The sequence below is a fragment of the Giraffa tippelskirchi genome, chromosome 3 (assembly GCF_054371585.1).
Source record: "Giraffa tippelskirchi isolate mGirTip1 chromosome 3, T2T-mGirTip1v1.2.pri, whole genome shotgun sequence".
NCBI classification, from domain to species: domain Eukaryota; kingdom Metazoa; phylum Chordata; class Mammalia; order Artiodactyla; family Giraffidae; genus Giraffa; species Giraffa tippelskirchi.
The window spans coordinates 34,331,114-34,352,130 of record NC_137277.1 but is presented as its reverse complement, the minus strand read 5'-3'; the positions used below and the strand labels follow the sequence as shown (position 1 = coordinate 34,352,130).

The 21,017-nt window shown below is 42.3% G+C and overlaps 1 protein-coding gene across 8 annotated transcripts in view; it reads right to left on the bottom strand.

Moving 5' to 3' along the window:
• The window catches only part of STX8 (syntaxin 8), a 201,449-nt gene that overhangs the window by 145,907 nt on the left and 34,525 nt on the right, over positions 1-21,017 (bottom strand). For all 8 annotated transcript variants that reach the window (XR_014079138.1, XM_081578362.1, XM_081578363.1 and 5 more), the window contains exon 5: positions 10,157-10,281. Coding sequence is in view for 7 of the 8 variants with exons in the window: in XM_081578362.1 (XP_081434488.1) it covers positions 10,157-10,281 (125 nt within the window). In the remaining variant the exon portion in view is untranslated. The remainder of the gene's footprint in view (positions 1-10,156; positions 10,282-21,017) is intronic.

Genomic DNA, 21,017 nt, shown 5'->3' with positions numbered 1-21,017 from the left:
AGTAAAACACTAAAGAGCCATGAAAAGTGATACTTTACAAGTATATTTTGATTTCAAAAGAAGTTCATGATAACATTATTAAGTAAAAAAAAAAAAAGTAGAATACAAAACAATATATATAATAGTAAAAGAGTATTTTTGCTTTTAAAAAACGTATTACTTTTCGGGAACTCCCTGGCGGTCCAGTGGTTAAGACTCTGTGCTTCCACTTCAAGGGCCATGGGTTTGATTCCTGCCTGGAGAACTAAGATCCTCCATGCCACATTGTGTGGCCAAAAAATCTTGTTTAAATGTGTTATTTTTCTAGATTTTAAGATTTTTAAAGAGAAAAGCACTCAAGTTACTGAAGATCTTTTCTTTAAAAAAAATTTTTTTTTTAAACTCTAGGCATCTTCATCTCTTTGTACTTTTCCCTTTGCTTGCAGGTGACTGGAAAGAACATTCCAAGGCCGAGTCAAACAACTCTTTCCACCAAGCACTCTGTCATTCGTGGCTTCACTTGTTGTTGGGGTTTTTTTAATGTCTGTTTCACATGATGGTCCATCTATAAAAGCAGAAATCACAAAGGTCTTTCTGCCCAAGATCATATTAACATTTCCTTGCATAGTTTTTCCTAGTTTTTTTTTTTTTTTTATGAAATTAAGTCATTACACTTAACTTGTTAATTCATCTGGAATTTATTTAAACTAATGGTGTGTGGTAAGGACTCCTTAGTAACATTTTTTGACACGATGTGCTTTTTTTTTTAACCATACAAATGACCTGCTGTCTCTCGGGATCATTCCATGGGACCATTTTATAGCAAAATCACTTTATAATGAGGTCCTTTTGGTCTTCAGTAACAACCTCTTGGATGGACTCCAAGAAAAATCTATCATCAACCTAGTGCTGCTATAGGATAACCGATGTTACTGGAAAACTCCAAATGCATCTCCCAAATAATCTATATATACAACTGAGGGTCAAGTGTCAGTGTGAATTAAAAGGTAAAACAATATATAAGAAGAGAAAAGGAGATTCCTCTATGATCTTCAATTAGGAAAAAAAAAAAATCATCAAAGCCCTGGAGCTGCTTTACCTAGCATAGACACAGATTATGAATGAAAAATACTTACATTACACTCTTTTCACTTAACCTCGACTCACTACCTGCCTCAACCACCTAAAGGTTATCTTGCTAATGAGAAACAGAAAGAGGGCTAAAAATTCTGCTCCACTCAAAACATTTCTATAAGAACCTAGTACTTCCTCTTGATGTTTAAGTGCTACACTACAGTTTCATCCCGTAATTCAGAAACACAGAAGGCCCAGATAACAGAGATGCTGTGCATGTAGTAATAATGACCGTGATGACCTGAGCTTCTGCAAGTCTTAAAGCAGCATTTCTTAAACGGAGGTGGTACAGTCCTTTTAGAGACAAGAAAATAAAATGCTGCTATTTGCAAAAATGTCAACAATTATCAAGACTCATGCAGACAGTTAATCTGGAACCACGCAAACTATTATATCATAATGACAGTTCATTACTATAATCTGCCCTTCCCAATGTACAGCCCAAGGCTTTATATCACAATAGATCATCTGTAACACACCACACTCTATTAATCATAATTCAATGTTACAATGGTATTAACTTTAAAAAATGGAACAACTGTCGCACTACACAGAATAATTACCCCCGAAGAGGTCCACCTCCTAATTCCAGGAACCTGTGAATATATGACCTTACAGGGCAAAAGAAACTTTTGCAGGTGTGATTAAAGTTAAGGGATTTGAGATGGGAGATTATTCTGGATTATCCAAGAGGACCCAATGTAATCACATGAGCCCTTAAAAACAGAATCTTTCCCAGCTGTGGACAGAGAGAGCTATGAGGAAGGGTCAGAGAGATGCAACGTGCTGGCACTGGAGACAAAGAAGGGGTCCATGAGCCAAGGGACGTGGGTAGCCTCAGGAACCTGGAAAAGGCAAGGGAATGAATTCTCCCCTGGAGCCTCCAGAAGAGAATTCGGCCTTGCCAGCACCTTGATCTTAGCCCAGTAGGATCCGTATTGAACTTCTGAGCTACAGAACTATAAGATGATAAATCTGTATTTTAAGTCATCAGTTCAGTCACTCAGTCGTGTCCGACTCTTTGCGACCTCATGGACTGCAGCACGCCAGGCCTCCCTGTCCATCACCAACTCCCAGAGCTTGCTCAAACTCTTGTCCATTGAGTTGGTGATGCCATTCAACCATCTCATCCTCTGTCATCCCATTCTCCTCCTGCCTTCAATCTTTCCCAGCATCAGGGTCTTTTCCAATGAGTCAGTTCTTTGCATCAGGTGGCCAAAGTATTGGAGCTTCAGCTTCAGTATCAGTTCTTCCAATGAATATTCGGGACTGATTTCCTTTAGGATTGACGTTGGATCTTCTTGCAGCCCGAGGGACTCTCAAGAGTCTTCTCCAACACCACAATTCAAAAGCATCAATTCTTTGGTGCTCAGCTTTCTTTATAGTCCAACTATCACATCCATTCATGACTACTGAAAAAACCATAGCTTTGACTAGACAGACCTTTGTTGGCAAAGTAATGTCTTTGCTTTTTAGCATGCTGCCTAGATTGGTTAAGTCATCAAGTTTGTGCTAATTTATTATAGCAGCAACAGAAAATTAATACAATCATTTTTGAAAAATCCCTTCAGAATGGTTAGGTGTTTGAACACTTCTTGTTTTAAGACATGCAAAAAACCCATCTTCTAACTAAATGTCATATAATTGTGGGAGGACGATCTGGTGGCTGCAGATTAAAAATAAAGGGAAGGTCATCATAATGTATTGCTGCCAAAAATGACAGACATGACTCTGATCAAGCCACTAAATCTAACTACTAATTTACAGAAAATATGCAGGACAGAAGAATACATTAAACAGTACATGGGGAAACAAATAGAAGTCTAGATGATGGGAAACTACAGGGCAAAAGCCCTTGTTTTGTCAACAAACTGTGAAGGAAAAAAAAGAGTTGGCAAACACATATATTGATTAAAGAAACTTAGGGGACATATCAATTAGTTGCAATGTACAGACCGTATTCAGATCCTGAACTGAACAACCTAAAAAGAAAAAAAATCATTGGAAAATCAGAGAAATCTGAACATCAAATAATCTGACTGGATTATTTGATTATATTAAAGAATAAAGCTATGACAAACCTAGACAATGTATTAAAAAGGAGAGACATCACTTTGCTGATAAAGATCCCTCTAGTCAAAGCTATGGTTTTTCCAGTAGTTATGTAAAGATGTGAGAGTTGGACCGTAAAGAAGGCTGCATGCCAAAGAATTGATGCTTTCAAACTGTGGTGCTGAAGAAGACTCTCGAGAGTCCCCTGGATAGCAAGGAGATCACACCAGTCAATCTTAAAAGAAATCAACCCAGAATTTTCACTGGAAGAACTGATGTTGAAGCTCCAATACATGGTCTACCTGATGCGAACGGCCGACTCATTCGAAAAGACCCTGATGCTGGGAAAGATTGAGGGCAGGAGGAGACGGGGACAACAGAGGATGAGATGGTTGGATAGCATCACCGATTCAATGCATATGAACTTGAGCAAACCCCAGGAGATAGTGAGGGACAGGGAAGCCAGGCATGCTGCAGTCTGCTGCTGCTGCTGCTGCTAAGTCACTTCAGTCGTGTCTGATTCTGTGCAACCCCACAGATGGCAGCCCACCAGGCTCCGCCGTCCCTGGGATTCTCCAGGCAAGAACACTGGAGCTGGTTGTCATTTCCTTCTCCAATGCATGAAAGGGAAAAGTGAAAGTGAAGTCGCTCAGTCGTGTCAGACTCTTTGCCACCCCATGGACCGCAGCCTACCAGGCTCCTCCGTCCGTGGGATTTTCCAGGCAAGAGTACTGGAGTGGGTTGCCATTGCCTTCTCCGATGCTGCAGGCTATGGGGTTGCAAAGAGTTGGACACAACTTAGTGACTGGACAACAAGAATCTTTTACAAACATGCTTTAGAGATATATTCTGGAATACTCACCAATGAAATGGTATAATGTCTAGGATTTGCTTCAGAAATAATCCCAGGGATAGGACGGTGAGTAGATGAAACAAGATGGGCTATGAGTTGATGACTGCTGAAACAACTGATGGGTCAGATGGAATCATTAGCCTACTCTCTCATTTTTGTATGTTTGGAACAGTCAACAGCAACAAGTTACCAACACTTTAGCCAGCAAATAAAACTAAGGAACATTTTTAAGAATGGCAATCTTAGGCCCCTTGACTGAGCACATGGCAAGAGACCCAAGGGCTGAGGCTGTGTCTTCTTTTCCTATGGTTTTCCCCCACTTCTGAGCCCAACTGGTGGTACAGATCAAGTATTTGATCAATGTGTTTAAACCAAGGAATGACCACAGAGGGCCCTCTAGGTCTGTAGAAGAAATAAATACAGTCTCTGCTACATATATATGGAGTGACTTCTGGTCAACACCAGCTAGCCCTCTGAGTTTAGGTAGCAGAAAAAGTAGCTGAGGCTGTGTTGTCCAGTGCCCAGAGAGGAGCGATGGAAATTCCCACATATGACATACAGGAACTTTCCCTGGAGAAGGGGAAGTAAGGAACAAATGAGGAGAAGATGAGGTCAAGCTGGGTAAAGTTAATCACTACATTGGAAAGACTCTTACAGCAAGTTCTAAGAACAGATGTTTTTGTTTTAAGATTTTGGGGGAAGGAATCTTGGTCTAGGTGGCAGCTGTAAGGAAGGGTATCTTGAAAGAGAGCTGTCTGTGATGTTATGAATCAAGGGGTTCAATGATGAGCCACTCGGATGATGCCAAGGTACACCGCAGCCCTGCCAGTCACTTTCCCCACCACTATTTCAACGGAAATACTTACAAGACCTAAAAACACAGAAACCCATAACTAATCCACAGTCTTCTGCTGGAATCTAGAAACAACATCTATAGACTATGGTAAGAAGAGTTGGAGCTAATTAAAAGCCCCACCAACAGACACCTCCTGGGTAGAGGCTAAGTGATACACCTTCTTCCAGGTCTGCCATCCACCATCTGACTCAGAGACAAAAGTCTTTACCGACCAAAAAGACAGTTTCCCTTGTTTTATCTCAGGGATTTGGGGGCGATGGACATGGGGTGGGGGTGGGGTGGATGTGTCACGTAACTTGCGGGGTCTTAGTTCCCCAACCAGGGATGGAACTTGGACCCTGGCAGTGAAAGCACCGAGTCCTAACCTCTGGACCACCAGGAACGATCTAGTTATCGTCATCACCTCACCCATCTTCTGCCGAATGCCCATTTGTGCCTCAAATTACAGCACAAGAAGCATAGAAACACGCCGTCTAACTGGCAGTAAGGAGGCTTAGCCTCCAGATCAGGAAAGGAAGGCATTCATTGCCTTGAGTCTAAGCTCCACCAGAAACCTGTTATTTTAGGATGATTTTCCAAATGTTTTCTAAAGGTCAAAGGAAGTACAGAAAAGCTAACAGACACCACAGGCAAAGTTAGAAATGACCCTTCGTGGTTCTGTAGTGCAGGACCTGGCCAGGAAGCATGGCCATGGCAATCTCAGCACACGTATCACCAAGGTTCTTGAGGCAGAGAAAAGAGTAATGAGGGTTTCGTGCAAAGAGAACTTCTGTTTTTGCACTCATCCTTGAAAACACAGCTTGCTCAGAAAGCAAGGAAGGATAGGGCATTTCAAAACACAGAGGGAAGAGCAGAAGAACATTCTGACCTGTAATAAGTGCTCCTCTCTTCTATTCCTTCACTCTCCAACCCCACCCCACAAACCCCAAAGGCCAGCCAGCTTCCAAAGGGTCAGCATCTTAGCGAGGATGCTCTCAGTGTGGGAGACTCGACAGCAACACTTACACATGCGGCATCCTCTCACACCTAGCCCGCAGCCATCTCTGAATTAGGCACCTTGTCCGCGGCAGAGATACTTCTCCTGACTGAAAACAGCTTTTCTCGGCCAAAAAAAAGCTACAATGCCCAGAAACTCCATTAGTATTAGCTATCAAGACATTCCTTTCAGGAACCATGAATCCCGGAAAGTAAATCACTGCAAATGAACAGCTGGGCTACATGCAAGGCTGCATTGTTCTCAGCTTCTTCACTTTGCTTCAGACACGATAATGGGTGAAACACCACGGAATTAAAGTGATTCAGGAGGACCAGGCCTTCACGTGCTAGTTCATTTCACTGCGAAAAAGGAGTTCAAAATAAAGTGAGACTTCTGCTTCTGGACAAGAGGGGCTGACAAGAGGGGAGCAGATTTACCTCTGGCCTCAAACAAACAGAAAACAAAACAATACACAAAACCACAGGCAAAATATACAAAACAACAGTTTCAAGATGCAGATGTCAGGAAATGAAGAGCAATGATCCCTGAGATCTGGAAGAGAAATGAGATGAGCTCTCAGTCCCAGGCCATGGCGTGGGGAATCCCAGGTGGCGCCCAGCAGTCTTCCCAGATTGAAGAGAATCCAAAAAAAAAAGAAAAACGGGTCAAGGTGGCTCAAGTATGTAAGGCACAGTACCAGAAAGCAGAGAGTTGTGCAGGAAGAAAATGGGAGATTTGCATGGGATCCACCCTGAGACTTCAGGCAAGTGTTGATCAGGACATGTGTGTGAGGAAATTGACTGAGGCTGGGGAAAGAACCACCTGAAAACCTTAGAGGGAATAACCCTCTGAGGTCACAGGAACTGGATATAAGACATAACCAATCAAAAGATGTAACTCCTAATCCCCACTCACCAGGTCACCGCATAATTCACAGATAGTACACAGAATCATTCTGGCACAGAAGTGACGGAAATAACCTCTGGACTAGAGTCTGCAAACATTTTCTACAAAGGGCCAGACAGCAAATATTTTAGGCTTTGTGGTTCGTATGATTTCTGTTGCAGCTGCCCCAACCCTTTTTTCGTCATAGGAAAGCATCCATCAGTAATACATAAATGAATGAGCATGGTTGTGCTCCCATAAAACTTTATTTATGAACACTACACTTTTGAGTATTACAGTTTTGTTTTTTTTTTAACAAGTCATGAAATATTCTTTTGGGGGCTCTTTTCAACTGTTTAAAAATGGAAAAACCATTTTTAGCTTGCAGACCATACAAAACCAGGTGGTAGGCCAGATGTGGTCCACAGGCCATGGTTTGCTAACCCGTGCTCTAAAATAAACACTGCTGTGGTCCACCTGACAAAGCAAGACTCGAATAACTGCATCCCAGGAGAGGGAAAAAAAACCTCAAGAATATTTTTAGAAAGAAAATCTAGTAACCAAACCAAGAAAAACTCACATCTGGCTTTCAAATGAATTATTTCCTCCATAAGATTAGAAACAAGGCAAGAATGTCTGCTCTCACCATTCCTACACTGTACTGGAGGTTGTAGCAAGTGTAATAAGGCAAGAAAGAAAAATAAAAGGCATCCAGATTGAAATGAAGACGTATAGCTACACCAATTAAAAGACAAAGACAGGGTAGATCAAAAATTCAACTACATGTGGCCTCAAAGAACTTCACTTTAAATATAAAGAAGCCTCACTTTAAATATGGATTAAAAGCAAATGAATGGAGAAAGATAAACCACAGTAATAGTCATCAAAAGAAACCAGGAGTTGTTACATTAATTTCAGACAGAGCAGACTTCAAAGCAAGTAAAAGTTATCAATGGTAAAAAAGGGTATTACATAATAACGGGGTCAATTCTCCAAGACAACATAGCAATCCTCAATGTGTATGTACCCAACAACACAGCATCAAACTACACAAAGGAAAAAAAAAAAAAAAAACCTGACAGAAATGCAAGGAGAAATAGGTAAAGTCAGGGAAAAAGCTGGCTGAAAACTCAACATTCAAAAAACTAAGATCATGGCATCTGGTCCCATCGCTTCATGGCAAATAGATGGGGCAACAATGGAAACAGTGACAGACTTTATTTTCTTGGGCTCCAAAATCACTGCAGGTGGTGACTGCAGTCATGAAATTAAAAGATGCTTGCTCCTTGGAAGAAAAGCTATGACCAACCTAGACAGCATATTAAAAAGCAGAGACATCACTTTGCTGACAAAGGTCCATCTAGTCAAAACTATGGTTTTTCCAGTAGTTATGTATGGATGTGAGAGTTGGGCCATAAAGAAAGCTGAGCACTGAAGAATTGATGCTTTTGAACTGTGGTGTTGGAGAAGACTCTTGAGAGACCCTTGGACAGCAAGGAAATCAAACCAGTCAATCCTAAAGGAAATCAGTCCTGAATATTCATTGGAAGGACTGATGCTGAAGCTCCAATACTTTGGCCACCTGATGCAAAGAGCTGACTCATTGGAAGAGACCCTGATGCTGGGAAAGATTGAGGTCAGGAGGAGACAGGGGTGACAGAGGATGAGATGGCTGGATGGAATCACCAACTCAATGGACATGAGTCTGAGCAAGCTCCGGGAGTTGGTGATGGACAGGGAGGCCTGGCATGCTGAGTCCGTGAGGTCGCAGAGTTGGACATGACTGAGTGACTGAACTTACTAACTATCATAGTTGGAGACTTCTACACTCCTCTCAGAAATGGACAGATCTGGCAGAGAGTTAAACTCAACACCAGATTTATCCCTAAGTAATTCATGGTTTTTTTGTTCTTTTATTAACGGCATTTCTGCATTCCTACTCCTGGTTGTGGCTAGTATATAAAAATACAAATGAGTTTTGTATACTGATCTTGGATCACACAACCTTGCTAAACTCACTAATTAATAGCTTTGCGGTAGAATCTGTAGGATTTTCTATAGTTGGGTAGAGTCTATAGGATTTTCTATACAAATGGTCAATGCCATCTGTGGATAAAAAAGGTTTTACCTCTTTTTTTTTTTTTTAAAGAGACTTTTGTTTTTTACAGCAGTTTTAAGTACACAGCAAAATTGAGAGGAGGGTACAAAGAGTTTCCATATAGCCCTTTTCCCCACACATGCAGAGCAAAACACACATCAATTGGTAAATGTATATGCAGACTGTCATCAATTTATACAAGGGATTGCTACTCTGTGATGTAAGAGAACAAAATACTGACCCATGGAACAATGTGGATGAATCTTAAGATAATTACCCTGAGATAACGAAGCCAGACCACCCCCCCCGCCGCCTGAACTCTCAAAGAGACCGTATTGTATGAGTCCATTTATACAGAATTAGAGAAAACAGAAATGATTTTATAGCAACAGAAAGCAGATCAGCAGTTATCTGGGTATGTGGGGAGGACAACAGTAAGAATTACCAACAGAAATGAAAAAAACTATCAGGAGTAATGATTATGCTTATTATCTGGATTATAGAGATGGTTTCAAAGGTATATGCATATGTCAAAGCTTATTGAATCATACACTTCACATATGTGCTATTTATGATGTCAACTAGACCTACATAAAGCTGTGTTTCAAACAGGAGAATTAGCAGGAGTAACATCTGCAACACTGACATCAAAAAATGTCTATCACACATATTGAGTAAAAAAAAAACTGTAGAAATATCTATATTATGATCTCACTTATGCAAAACATACACGTGCTTATACTGAATATACAGTATGTATGCATGTACATACAGAAAAAAGCCTGAGAAAATATATATTGTTAATCTGTTTACAGTTTGAGATCAGAGGAACAATACAGAAAAAGCTTTTCATTTTATATATCCCTATATTGTTTCAATGTTGTATAACAATCATGCATTACCTCTGAAATTAACAGATAGAAGAAATTAGCAGGTTTAAAAGCCAGCTGGGTAAGATGAACCTGAAGGTAAAAGCCAAACTGACTTATATAATGAAAAAAAAAAATGCAGCCTTTTCTTTGGAGAATGAGTCCTAATCATGGAGAGGAGGAAGAGGCCCGCCCATGCCTCGAGTCACCTGGGATAACCAGACCCCGAACTGCCCTCTGTCCCTCTCCCAGGAGAGAATCCCTACTTCCGCCGGCTACCTAACGGATGACAGCATCTGTCTAATCCCCAGGTAACCCTGAGGCACAGAAGTGCCAAGAGCTCTCAGAGACCAACTGTTTTCCCTCCAATTTTCAATGGGTATTGGGAACATCCGAGGCTATGGTAAAAAACCTGACCAGGTTTCTGAGCCCACGCCCTTGGGGTATTTAGTACCTTGGATAATTTTCTGCTGCTGTTGCCGGATTTCGTCAAAACCCAAGCCTCTGGTTTCTTCCGGCTCCTCCAAGAGCCAAGGGTTGGGTGCTCCTCGCTTGGCCCCTCCAGTCATCAGGCTGGACCTAAGAACAAGATTGAATGCGTTACATAGCTTGAAAAATCCAGCTCGGCCGCAAATCGCTCCCATGGGGGCATAGGGGGCCAGCCTCGCATGCTTTGAAAATTCATTTCGACCACAATTTATTGCATCCTTGGTTTATGCCAGCAACTGTGTTCAGGGCTGGAAGAGATACGAGGATGAATAAGGCCCGAGCCTGGTCCCCAGGAGAATTACAGCTTGTGAAGGAGACTGTGGTGACACTTAATACTCTTACTAATCCTCCATGATATATTTGAGTCAATAATCATAAGTGAGGGTCTTAAATTTCAGAAACGCAAGGCCAAATGGAAGTGGCCTTTCTATTGAGACAAAGTTTGTCTCACGGGCTAGGTGGCACCAAAGGCACAAATATTATTTCTCAAGAAGATATAATGTTGCAGTGACGGCTTGTAGCATAAAAAATGACCACTGAATTTTTTATTAGAGGGAATCTGGCTACTCACAGAGAGAAACACATTCAGGTTTCAAAACCAATTCAATGAATACAACCGAGCATTTATAACACAAATTCTGAATTATCCGTCTTAATCTTGACTCCCTCTCGTAACTCACATGGCTCCTGGGATATTATGTATGAACTGTTGCAAACACGAATCCCAAAAACCAGGATGGTGGGTCAGAGGTGAATAAAGTAAACTTGAAAGGGCATTTATCACCATGCTCTTCCTTTCAAATTAGCATGCTGCACCCGAGTGGTAGGTAGACGCCTCAAAAGTTAATGCTGGAATGTCCCACTGGTAGCCCTTGCCACACATAGAGCATAATTTTAAAAATTCTTATGGGGGAAAAATGTAAGAAAATTGTCTTAGAATTCTCAAAAGATAGAAAATTTGAACCAGAGCCTTCAGTAGTTAAAATATACCTTTAAAATACCTATTAGAGGGGCTTCCTTGGTGGCTCAGTGGTAAAGAATCTGCCTGCTAATGCAGGAGACATGGGTTCGATTCCTGATCCGGGAAGATCCCACATACCCGCAGGGGCAACTAAGCCCGGGCACTACAACCACTGAGCCTGTGCTCTAAGAGAGCCTAGAGCTGCAGCTACTGAAGCCCGAGCACCCTAGAGCTGGTGCTCCACAACGAGAGAAGCCACTGCAATTGAGAAGCCCACACACTGGAACTAGAGAGTAGTCCCCACTTCTCTGCAACTCGAGAAAGCTCTTGAAGCAATGATGACCCAGCACAACCAAAAACAAATAAATAAAATTAGGTACTAGAAAAAAAAGCTTTAAAAACCTATTGGAGAATAAAAGTACAACACAGGTACAATTTAATATTAATATCAAACACACATCAACCACCAGCCATACCCGCGGGGAAGATTTCCCAGGGCTAAATTCAGCCCTGCAGAAGTCCTAAACGCTGGGAAGAACTGTTTTGATCTCACTTTCACATAATTCAATATAAAAGCAATACTAAACTACAACGCAGTTTCCCAAAGTGGTAATTAGTCCCTAATGCCTTCTTTCTGAGCTGATTCCAAATTTTTGGTTCAGTTCTTCGAGGCTGAACTGTCACTATCTCCCTCTTCCCCTCCCCTTTGCCTTCTCCTGTGTGTGTCTGTACTTTGCTGATGCCTTAAATCTGTTGGGAAATTCAATGAATGATGGATATGACTTTACTAACAAGAGCAAGAGCAGGTAAAATCGCAGGTGCCACTGTGGGCAGGAGACTTGATATTCTTTTCATTATGAGGTGCTAAAACCTAACATTTAGGATAGATGCCTATTAGTACTGTTCTGGGTAAGAAAGAAAGTCTATGAAAAATCTTAAGATATAATTCTTAGAGTTTAAGGAGTTTACAATCAAATAGAAAAGAGAAACTAACCACACGTGAAGGAACTCTTAAATGAAATAAGAGAACAGCCAGCCCTGTATCCCTGGGCAATTCCAATAACCTCTTCAGCCTGGTTTTCTCAGCCACAAGACAAGCAAACCAAGTGGGTCAGTGGTTTTCAGCCTCCACTCCAGCCCTACTCTGGAGAAACACACCACCCTCATTAACGGTGGGGTTGGCAGGTGAGCGGGGAAGACTCATGTTGGAGGTGGAGGCAGGCATTCTTCATAATCCTGCAGAAGATGTCTTTATATCCTTGGAAATCACTGAATTCGAAGACCTTTAAGATCCTTTCAGTTTTAATGGAAGTTTTTCTCATTATGAGCTCAATTCCACAAAGAACAGAGAAAAAAAGACAATTTCCCCACAAAGCCCATTCTCCTCTCCCCCACTCTTCCCAATTTCAGTTCAAGACGACCACAGAATCATCGGCTCAGGCCCAAACCCTCAGAATCAACTTTGACTCTCTGGTGCCTCACAGCATTGAGTCCATTAGCAAGTCCTTCAAAACATACCTAAAATCCACCCCCTTCTCTGCTCTACTGCTTCCGCCCTGGCACTCCCGTCTCCTGCTACTGCTCCCACCACAATCTACTCCCCACCAGCTGCCAGAGCCACCACCACAAAGATAATGTTTCTTCTGCCACAACCTCTCGGTGTCTTCCCATCACCCTTACTGTAAAATACAACATCTTTAACCCATGACATTAGCCTCTGTTGTTTCTAGGACACACTGAGCACGTTCTACCTCAGGGCCTTTGCACCTGCTACCTGCTGCTGCCTCCTCTCCCCCCACGGCTAAGGCTCTTGTCACCCTCAATGGTCATATGGGCTCATTCCCTTGCTCACTGTACTCTGCTTGAATGCCACGTCCTCAGAGAAGCTGCCCTGACTGCTCCCTCTAAAACAGTACCCTTCCCTGTAACTTCTGGGCTCTCCTCCTCCTCGGCCTGCCTTATTTTTCTTTACAGCACTGAAACAGCCAGCGATTGTATGCTACACATTTATTTTTCTGTCTCCCACTCTACACTGTAAGCTCCACAAGAGCAGGGACTGTCTTATTCATCACTACATCCTCAGTGCCTGGCAGAATAGGCACTGGAGAAAAACAAACAAAAAAGTTGAATGAGTTAATTTATTCAGCAAAACCCACAACTGAATGAATGAAATCAGTAAGAAGAGAAGCTAGGGAAGTGTAACCTAACACAGTGGCTCTGTGTGCTGTCATTTCAATGGCATTTCACCAACATGATCTCATTCGAATCGTGAGCAAGCCTGTGTATAAGTCAGAGCAGGTATTACTGACAAGAAAAATCAAGGTAAAGAGGCATCAAGTCACTTTCTCAAGGTCACATGCTTCATGGCAGGGCTAAAGTTCAACCCACATCTTCTGACTCCAAATCTAAAGCCCTTTTTTTCTGCCATCTCAGCGAAGGTTTCATGATGGGCAAGGAGAACCCAAACAGGTAAGGATGAGTTTTATGAGGAAGACATGGAAACACACCCCAGGAAAGGATAACAACATGAATAAATGATTTCTCAGCAGAAAACATGTGCCATCTACGTGCCCGGGATGAGAGTGGGGAGGGGGTAAGAGATGGACGAGGGGGGCCTGGGTCTAGCAGAATTGATTCCAAGGTGGGCAGCCAGAGTGAGCCTCTATGTCTTCCATCCTCACACTTTCACAATCCTGTGATGTTAGCTTTCCACTGGCTGTTGCCCGTCCTATAAATCCTCAGGCCTTCTTTCCTGTTCACAGCCAGACTTCCTTCAAGAACGGCACGCGCTCACCAGCTCTGCTTCCTGACCCTCAGGATTCACTTTCAGCGTGTGATCCAACTCCACCTCCGTCACTCTTCTCACCCACAACCTCCTAACTGCCAAAGCCTCGTCCCAGTTTTCACTTCACTCGTCCTCCAGGCCTCCCTGGTCACTGGTCACTGCTGACCGTCTTCCTTTACCCGGAAGCCCTCCTCCCCTGGCTCCTTTCACACCCTCTCTCCCACAGCACGTCTTCTAACTTGCAGGTACCTCTTCTTCCGTCTGCCCTTTAAACAGTGGTGTGCCTCAGGGATTCTATTTAGATCTTCTCTTCTGGCTGTACTGTCTCTCTCTGGGCTGTGTTACCTGTTCCTGTGGTTTCGGGCTGTAAAGACAGACACTAATAGTGCTTAGACCATGTTTCTACACCAACACAAATGCAATAAGCCATGGTTCTCTCCAGTCATCATGGTGGTGGATTCTTACCTGGGGGCCCCCTGCCCTAGCAGGGCACAATCAGAATCTGGGGATGGGGAAGGAATGGCACATAAATAGTTCAAAGCAAAAACAAAACAAAACAAAACACACATCAAAATTGAGGCAAGGCAGATCCCTCAACTGCTCATCCTTTCAAATTTCTCTGTACCCACAACATCTCCCTACCAGCTTGTTCTCTCTGCATTTATGGCTTTTCCTTTAGGAATCTCCAGCTAAGAACTCCACTCCAAATTCAACACACCCAAAGTCAAATCCACTCCTTTCACCCCATAAGCAGTTTCTTCTTCCATCCTCTCTATTTAGCAGCACTGCTGCGTTCCCGAGTCATCTGGACCGTTTTTCCTTTCTTCCCACCCCTGGCCACATTTCATCAACTCCCAAGGCCTCCGCAGGAGGTGGTCCTCAAGTCCATGCCCTGTGTCCATCCGTGCTGGTGCTGCCTCAGTTCGGAAAAGCATCATCTCTCCCGTAGAAGATGCTCATGGCCTCTGACTGGCCCCCTTGCTCCCAGTCACCCCCATTCAAAACATCTTACACTCTGCTGCCACAAAGATCTTTCTAAAACAGATTTCTCCTATTCTATTTTTGGCCGCGCCACTTGGCATGTGGGATCTTAGTTCCCCAACCAAGGATCAAACCAGTGTCCCCTGCATTGGAAGTGTGGAGTCTTAACCACTGGATCGCCAAGGGAAGTCCCAAGATCTCGCCTATTTTAAAACTATCACTACTTCCTAGAAGCTACAGGTCAAGTTTAAACTTTACAATATGGCCCCAGTGATAGATTAGCTATGTCACCTCCCAAAACCCCCTTCCACACCTATGGACTGCTCACCACGTCTCCAGACAAAGGCGCAAACTTTCACACTCTCATGTTTTTGTATGAGTCTGGAGGGTCTCCACCCCCACCCCTTTGTCCATCTGGCAAAATTCTATTCATCCCCTAAGGCTCAACTCAAATGTCACTTCTGCTGTTTAGTCTTTCCTGATTCCCATCCTCACCCCCCTCTTCCCTTGAATCAATCACTCCAAGGTGCTCCCACGGCACCTCGCGCAAAACCTCCGACGTGGCATTTATCAAGCAGAATTGTAGTTAGTTATTTACTCATCTGTCTCCCTTCCTAAATTATGAACTCTGGAAGGAAGGAGGCCACATGACAGTCATGTTTCTATCCCCAGGACCAGAAAGACAGTTCCTCTGAGTATGCTGGAGAAGAAGCATTCAGAATCAGTTTGTGAAACAGAACTAGGAAACCCACTGAGCTCTTTAAGCAACGGAGACAAAAAGAGAGGGGTATTTAACATTTATCTTGAGAGATTAAGAAAAAGAAGAAGAAGAAAAAAGCAAAAGGAAACAACTGCTACCTGCCTTCAAGAGTTTAGCAGCAGAAACAGATTCTGTTCAAGCAGATGGAGGGAATTTCAACTTGAAAGGGAATTCTGTCACTAAGACGCCTTGCAGCTCAAACCCCTTCTTGGAAGGACGATGAAGGAGTGTTTCTCCTTTGAAAAGTAAGTTACTGAAAGGAAATGCTGGGACTTCCCTAGTGGTCCAGGGGCTAAAACTCCACCCTTCCAGTGCAGGAGGCCCAGGTTAGAACCCTGGTCAGGGAACTAGATCCCACACAACACATCTAAGAGCGGGCACAGCCAAATAAATAAATATTTTTTTTAAAAAAGAAAGGAAATGCTAACTACCATGCTCCCCAGATTAGGATTGAAATGTTTTTAAAAATAAATCCATCATTTTTATTCTATAGTCTTTCAAGATGGAACTTATTTAATAAACGAAACCTGTCAAATAAATGCCACATTACTAAATACATCAGATATCTGTCTTAAAAAAGATTTTACCAAAAGGTTACATAGTCCCTTCTGACACTATAAAAATATTTCATTTTTCTCCTCAAAAGTGAACGATGCACCTTATTAATATGGGGGAGGTGCAGACGATCCACATTTTTCTGCTGACACATGTTGCTGAAGCTCGTCAGAGTTCACAAGGAGGATGTTCTTATCAACCAAATAGAGCCTTGAAAAAGTAGTGAATTCCAAGCTTTTCTTAGCATTTCCAAAAGATGTCAAAGTGACTACATAAAATGTTTGTTTTGTCTGAAAAAAAAACAGTGTTTGAGTATTCACAGACCACAGAGAGGTTTGCAGTCAGGACTAGAGATGGTATTTCTAGGGTGTCAGCAAATTGAATTGAATCTGCCGAGCTTTGTAACTAGACTTGCCTGTAGGTGTGAAAATGCTACTGTGGTATGAAAGGGCAATTCCTTCCTCAAAGCTTTTTCAGTTAGTTTCTTTCCATGAATATAAAGATGTACAGAGGCTCAAATTTCAATCAGAAATAGTTTCTCTGGTATAAATTCTTTGGGGGCAAAAATCTGGTAGCAATATCCAGGTTGGCTTACACTGAGGAGGGGCCACAGTCAAGGAGGTAGACCAGAAGGCTAGTGCAATGTAGGCAGAAGAGAATGGGGGTCAGGATGAGGCTTGAAGTGATAGAATGGGACAGCGGGGATGGGACAATTCACCCAGTCATTCAAAGGAAAGCTCCACAAGTGCTGGTGAGTAGAATGACTACGGAGGATCAAGATTTCCAAACTGGGTGACTTGGAGAATCGACACAACTTGTGGATATGTTACATTTCCTTTTGGGATTTTCTCAAATTGCGATGTAACTCCCAATAACAACCCCAAAGTAAAACTGTTCCGTCACGATCATGAGCTGTGGATCCATGGCTGCTGTTGCTGTTTAGTCGCTAAGTCGGGTCTGACTTAGCCCACCTGGCTCCTCTGTCCATGGGGTTTCCCAGGCAAGAATACTGCAGTGGGTTGCCATTTTCTTCTCCAGGGGATCTTCCCAACCCAGGGATCAAACCCTCATCTCCTGCTTGGCAGGTGGATTCTTTACCACTGGGGAAGCCCAGCTTAAACAACAGCTCAGCAATAAAACAGAGTCCTAGTTCCTCCTCAAGAGATACATAGAACTACAATCTGACACATACTATGAGCTCTTCAGCAGAAACCAAGACGCCCCACCCAGGTGGAAGATGGTGACTGCATGCTGACCACAAGCACACAGACCCCATGCTGGCTGAAACTAGCAGGCTGATGATTAAATAATCGAACATCACCCTGTCACTGCAATACTAAGTGATTAGAAGAAAGTCCACGAGCTACTTGTAGCCCTATTTGCCAGACAGCTAACTTCTTTAGGTCTGGTACTCCATCCAGTTCTTTCTGTATCATCTACCTATTCATCCATCCATCCATTCCTCCCACACACAAATACTGAGGCCCTTCTATGTGCCAGTATGAATCTAGGGGCTTGGCAGAGAATAAGAGAGACCTGACCTCAGAGAGCTGGCATTCCAGGGAGAATAAATGCCTAACACTGTGACTTCTGAAAAGTAAATACTCGTTTTTTTTTTTTGTTAAATTGAATAATCTTTATTCAATTAGTTTAAACTAATTAGTATTAGTTCAGAACAACAAGAAGTCAAACAAGAAAAAATTTCTTACACATCATCCAAGGAAAGTCTCACCGCAGAACCTGAAGATTTACTGCAATCAAACAATTTGCTAACTTTAGACCACTCTCAGTTTTCCCCTATTCACTGTTGGCCAAGTGTACCAATAAGAAGCCTTAATATTATATTTAAAATTTAATAAAACAGTTGGCTAACTTGGTGGCTCAGACGGTAAAAAAAAAAAAAAAAAAATCCACCTGCAACGCAGGAGATGCGAGTTCCATCCCTGGGTTGGGAAGATTCCCTGGAGAAGGGAATGGCAACCCGCTTCAGTATTCTTGCCTGGAGAATTCCAGGGACAGAGGAGCCTGGTGAGCTACAGTTCATGGAGTCGCAAAGAGTTGGACATAACTGAGCAACAGTTTACAGAAGAACACAAATGGAGGGTAGAAAAGGCCATCATCAGAAATCATTTTGGCCTCATTTCTCAATTTGAAATGAGAAATTCTTGAGTCATCCAGGCAATCTAAAATCAAGCAAATAAAACCAAAGGGAACAATTCTTCTGCCTTAAGTGTGAATGTCATGGTACCTGAAAAGGAGGAGGAGGACAGGAAGGGATAACACACAAAACCTAAGAATTCTAAGTTTAAGAGGAATTATCTGCTCTGCCAAACGTCTGGTGGCTGAGCGCCATCTGCTGGTGAGCAACTGAAGTTCAACTACAAAAAGAAAAGCAATCCAATTACCATGTTATTTATTACAAGCAGCTCCTTGCTTTATAACACAGTGCAGTCTTGAAAGTATGTTTAGAAACAGAAAGTCAGCGATATGTTGAATATGGTTTTCCTTCATTTCTCTACATAATGTTTTGAGTGTAGAGGTTTCATACTTCTTTGATTTACTCCTCTATAGCCTGTTTTTAAAATACTATTTATAAATAGCATTTTAAATTTGTTTTCACTTGGTATTTCTTTGCTGTCTGGCTTTCAAGACTTTCTGAGGAGAGGAACTACCAGGTTGCTGCTGCCAGCTCGTGGACAGACTACACTGTACCACATCCACACGGTAGTAACTGGGCACCTTCACTGACTTGAGCAACATGGGGCTGCAACGTCTTAAGATTTACTTAGATCTCAAGGTCTCTGGGTTGACTCCCTTGATCAACCATCCAAATCAATACTAATGGTAATGAAGGATTATCTATTTGGCTAACAGGGGTTTTCCTTTCCTAACCCACGGAGAAAAAAAAAATAATTGGACTAAATGACTACAGAGATGCCTTCAAGTGATAATCAGTCTCACAAGTACACACCTACCTGAAAAATCTCAAAGGACTAGGCTGTCAAGTTTGAGACAATTTTAAGATATTTAAGAGCGCTATTGAAACATCCTACTTTGCAAGCTCCACATTAGGACTTCCCTGGTACTTCGGTAGTTAAGAATCCACCTGCCAAAGCAGAGGACACAAGGTTCTTTGGTCTGGGAAGATCTCACATGCAGCTGGGCAACTAGGCCTGTGCACTATAGTTACTGAGCCCATCCTCTGCACCAGGAGAAACCACTGCAATAAGAAGTCCACACACTGCAACTAGACAGTAGCTGTAACTAGTGAAAGCCCTCACAATAATGAAGACCCAGCACAGCCAAAAATAAATACAATTTTAAAAAATGAAGTCTGTAAAAAAAAAAAAGCTCCAAGACATATAAAAATTATAAATGCAAATATCCTTTGACCTTCTAGGAACTTAACTAGAGACAGACTTTCACACTATGAAACCCCTTATGCATAAGGATATTTACCATTGCATTTTTGTAACAGAAAATTAAGTACATACATATATACACAATGTAATAGAGTGGAAACAACACACATATTAGTAGGAGACTAATTCAATAAATTATGGTAGCACATACAATGAAATGTTATAAGGCTACAAAAATCAATGACAAGACTTCGTGTTGATTTGAGAAGATCTCCAGTATATTTAGATGATAAAAGAACACTGTAGGATAATTTGTGTAGTATATGACCGTTTGTGTAAAAGATGGAGGGAAATAAGAAAATATATTCTTATCTGTTGGCATATACTTAAGAGAACCCTGGAAAAATAGACCAAAGATTATTAACACTGATATTTATGTTGGGAGTGGGACACAGAGGGAGGGAGGCTTCTCACTGAACATTGTTAAGTGCTTTTAAAACATCTCAGCTATGTGAATATATGACTTATGCAAGATACACCCTCCTTCCTCTCCTATGGCTGTTTGGAGTCTGGGAGCTTTTTAAAAAATTATTTTTAATTGGAGGATAATTGCTTTACAATACTGTGTTGGTTTCTGCCATATATCAACACGAATCAGTCATAGGTATACGTATGTCTCCTCCCACTCCCATCTGTCTGGGAACTTTCTGCAAGCGTTCTCGACCACGACAAGAGTCGGTCTGAAGATAAAGACACAACAAAGACATAAGCAGACCTTGGATCACCACTGGCTGTAGAATTAACCACCTCCCTCAATTCTCTAACTTGGAACTTATTATACGGAGCTACTTTTCCTTATGTAAGTGGTTTTGAGTAGAATCATCGGTTCCTCATGGCTGAGGGCATCGTAAGTGGGGTATTAGTGCCTGAGCTAAACCAGGCACCCCTTTGGCTGAAGGTAAGAACAACAAGCACAATCTTCTCCAGACCTTTCAGGTGCTTTACTTGGGCCTCCTCCTCTGACTGCTGCAGACACAACCTCCTCTTCTAGTTTCATTGTACATGCTCATTTGAGCTTAATTTCTCTGTCCTGTGTTTGTTTTCCCTGCCCGAGTGAACCCTTTTAGAACAAGTATGACTGTACAAAAGGTGAACACACCCCACCAGGGTCACCTCTCAGCACACCTCATGTGCCTTTATTAACTTCGGATGCTAATCTCTGCTAATTAAGTAGGCAGACTATGTCCCAAAGTTATTTATCTCTTCAGCAAACCACCCAAGATAATCAGTGAGGTTGCTGCTGCTGCTGCTAAGTCACTTCAGTCGTGTCCAACTCTGTGTGACCCCATAGACGGCAGCCCACCAGGCTCCCCCATCCCTGGGATTCTCCAGGGAAGAATATTGGAGTGGGTTGCCATTTCC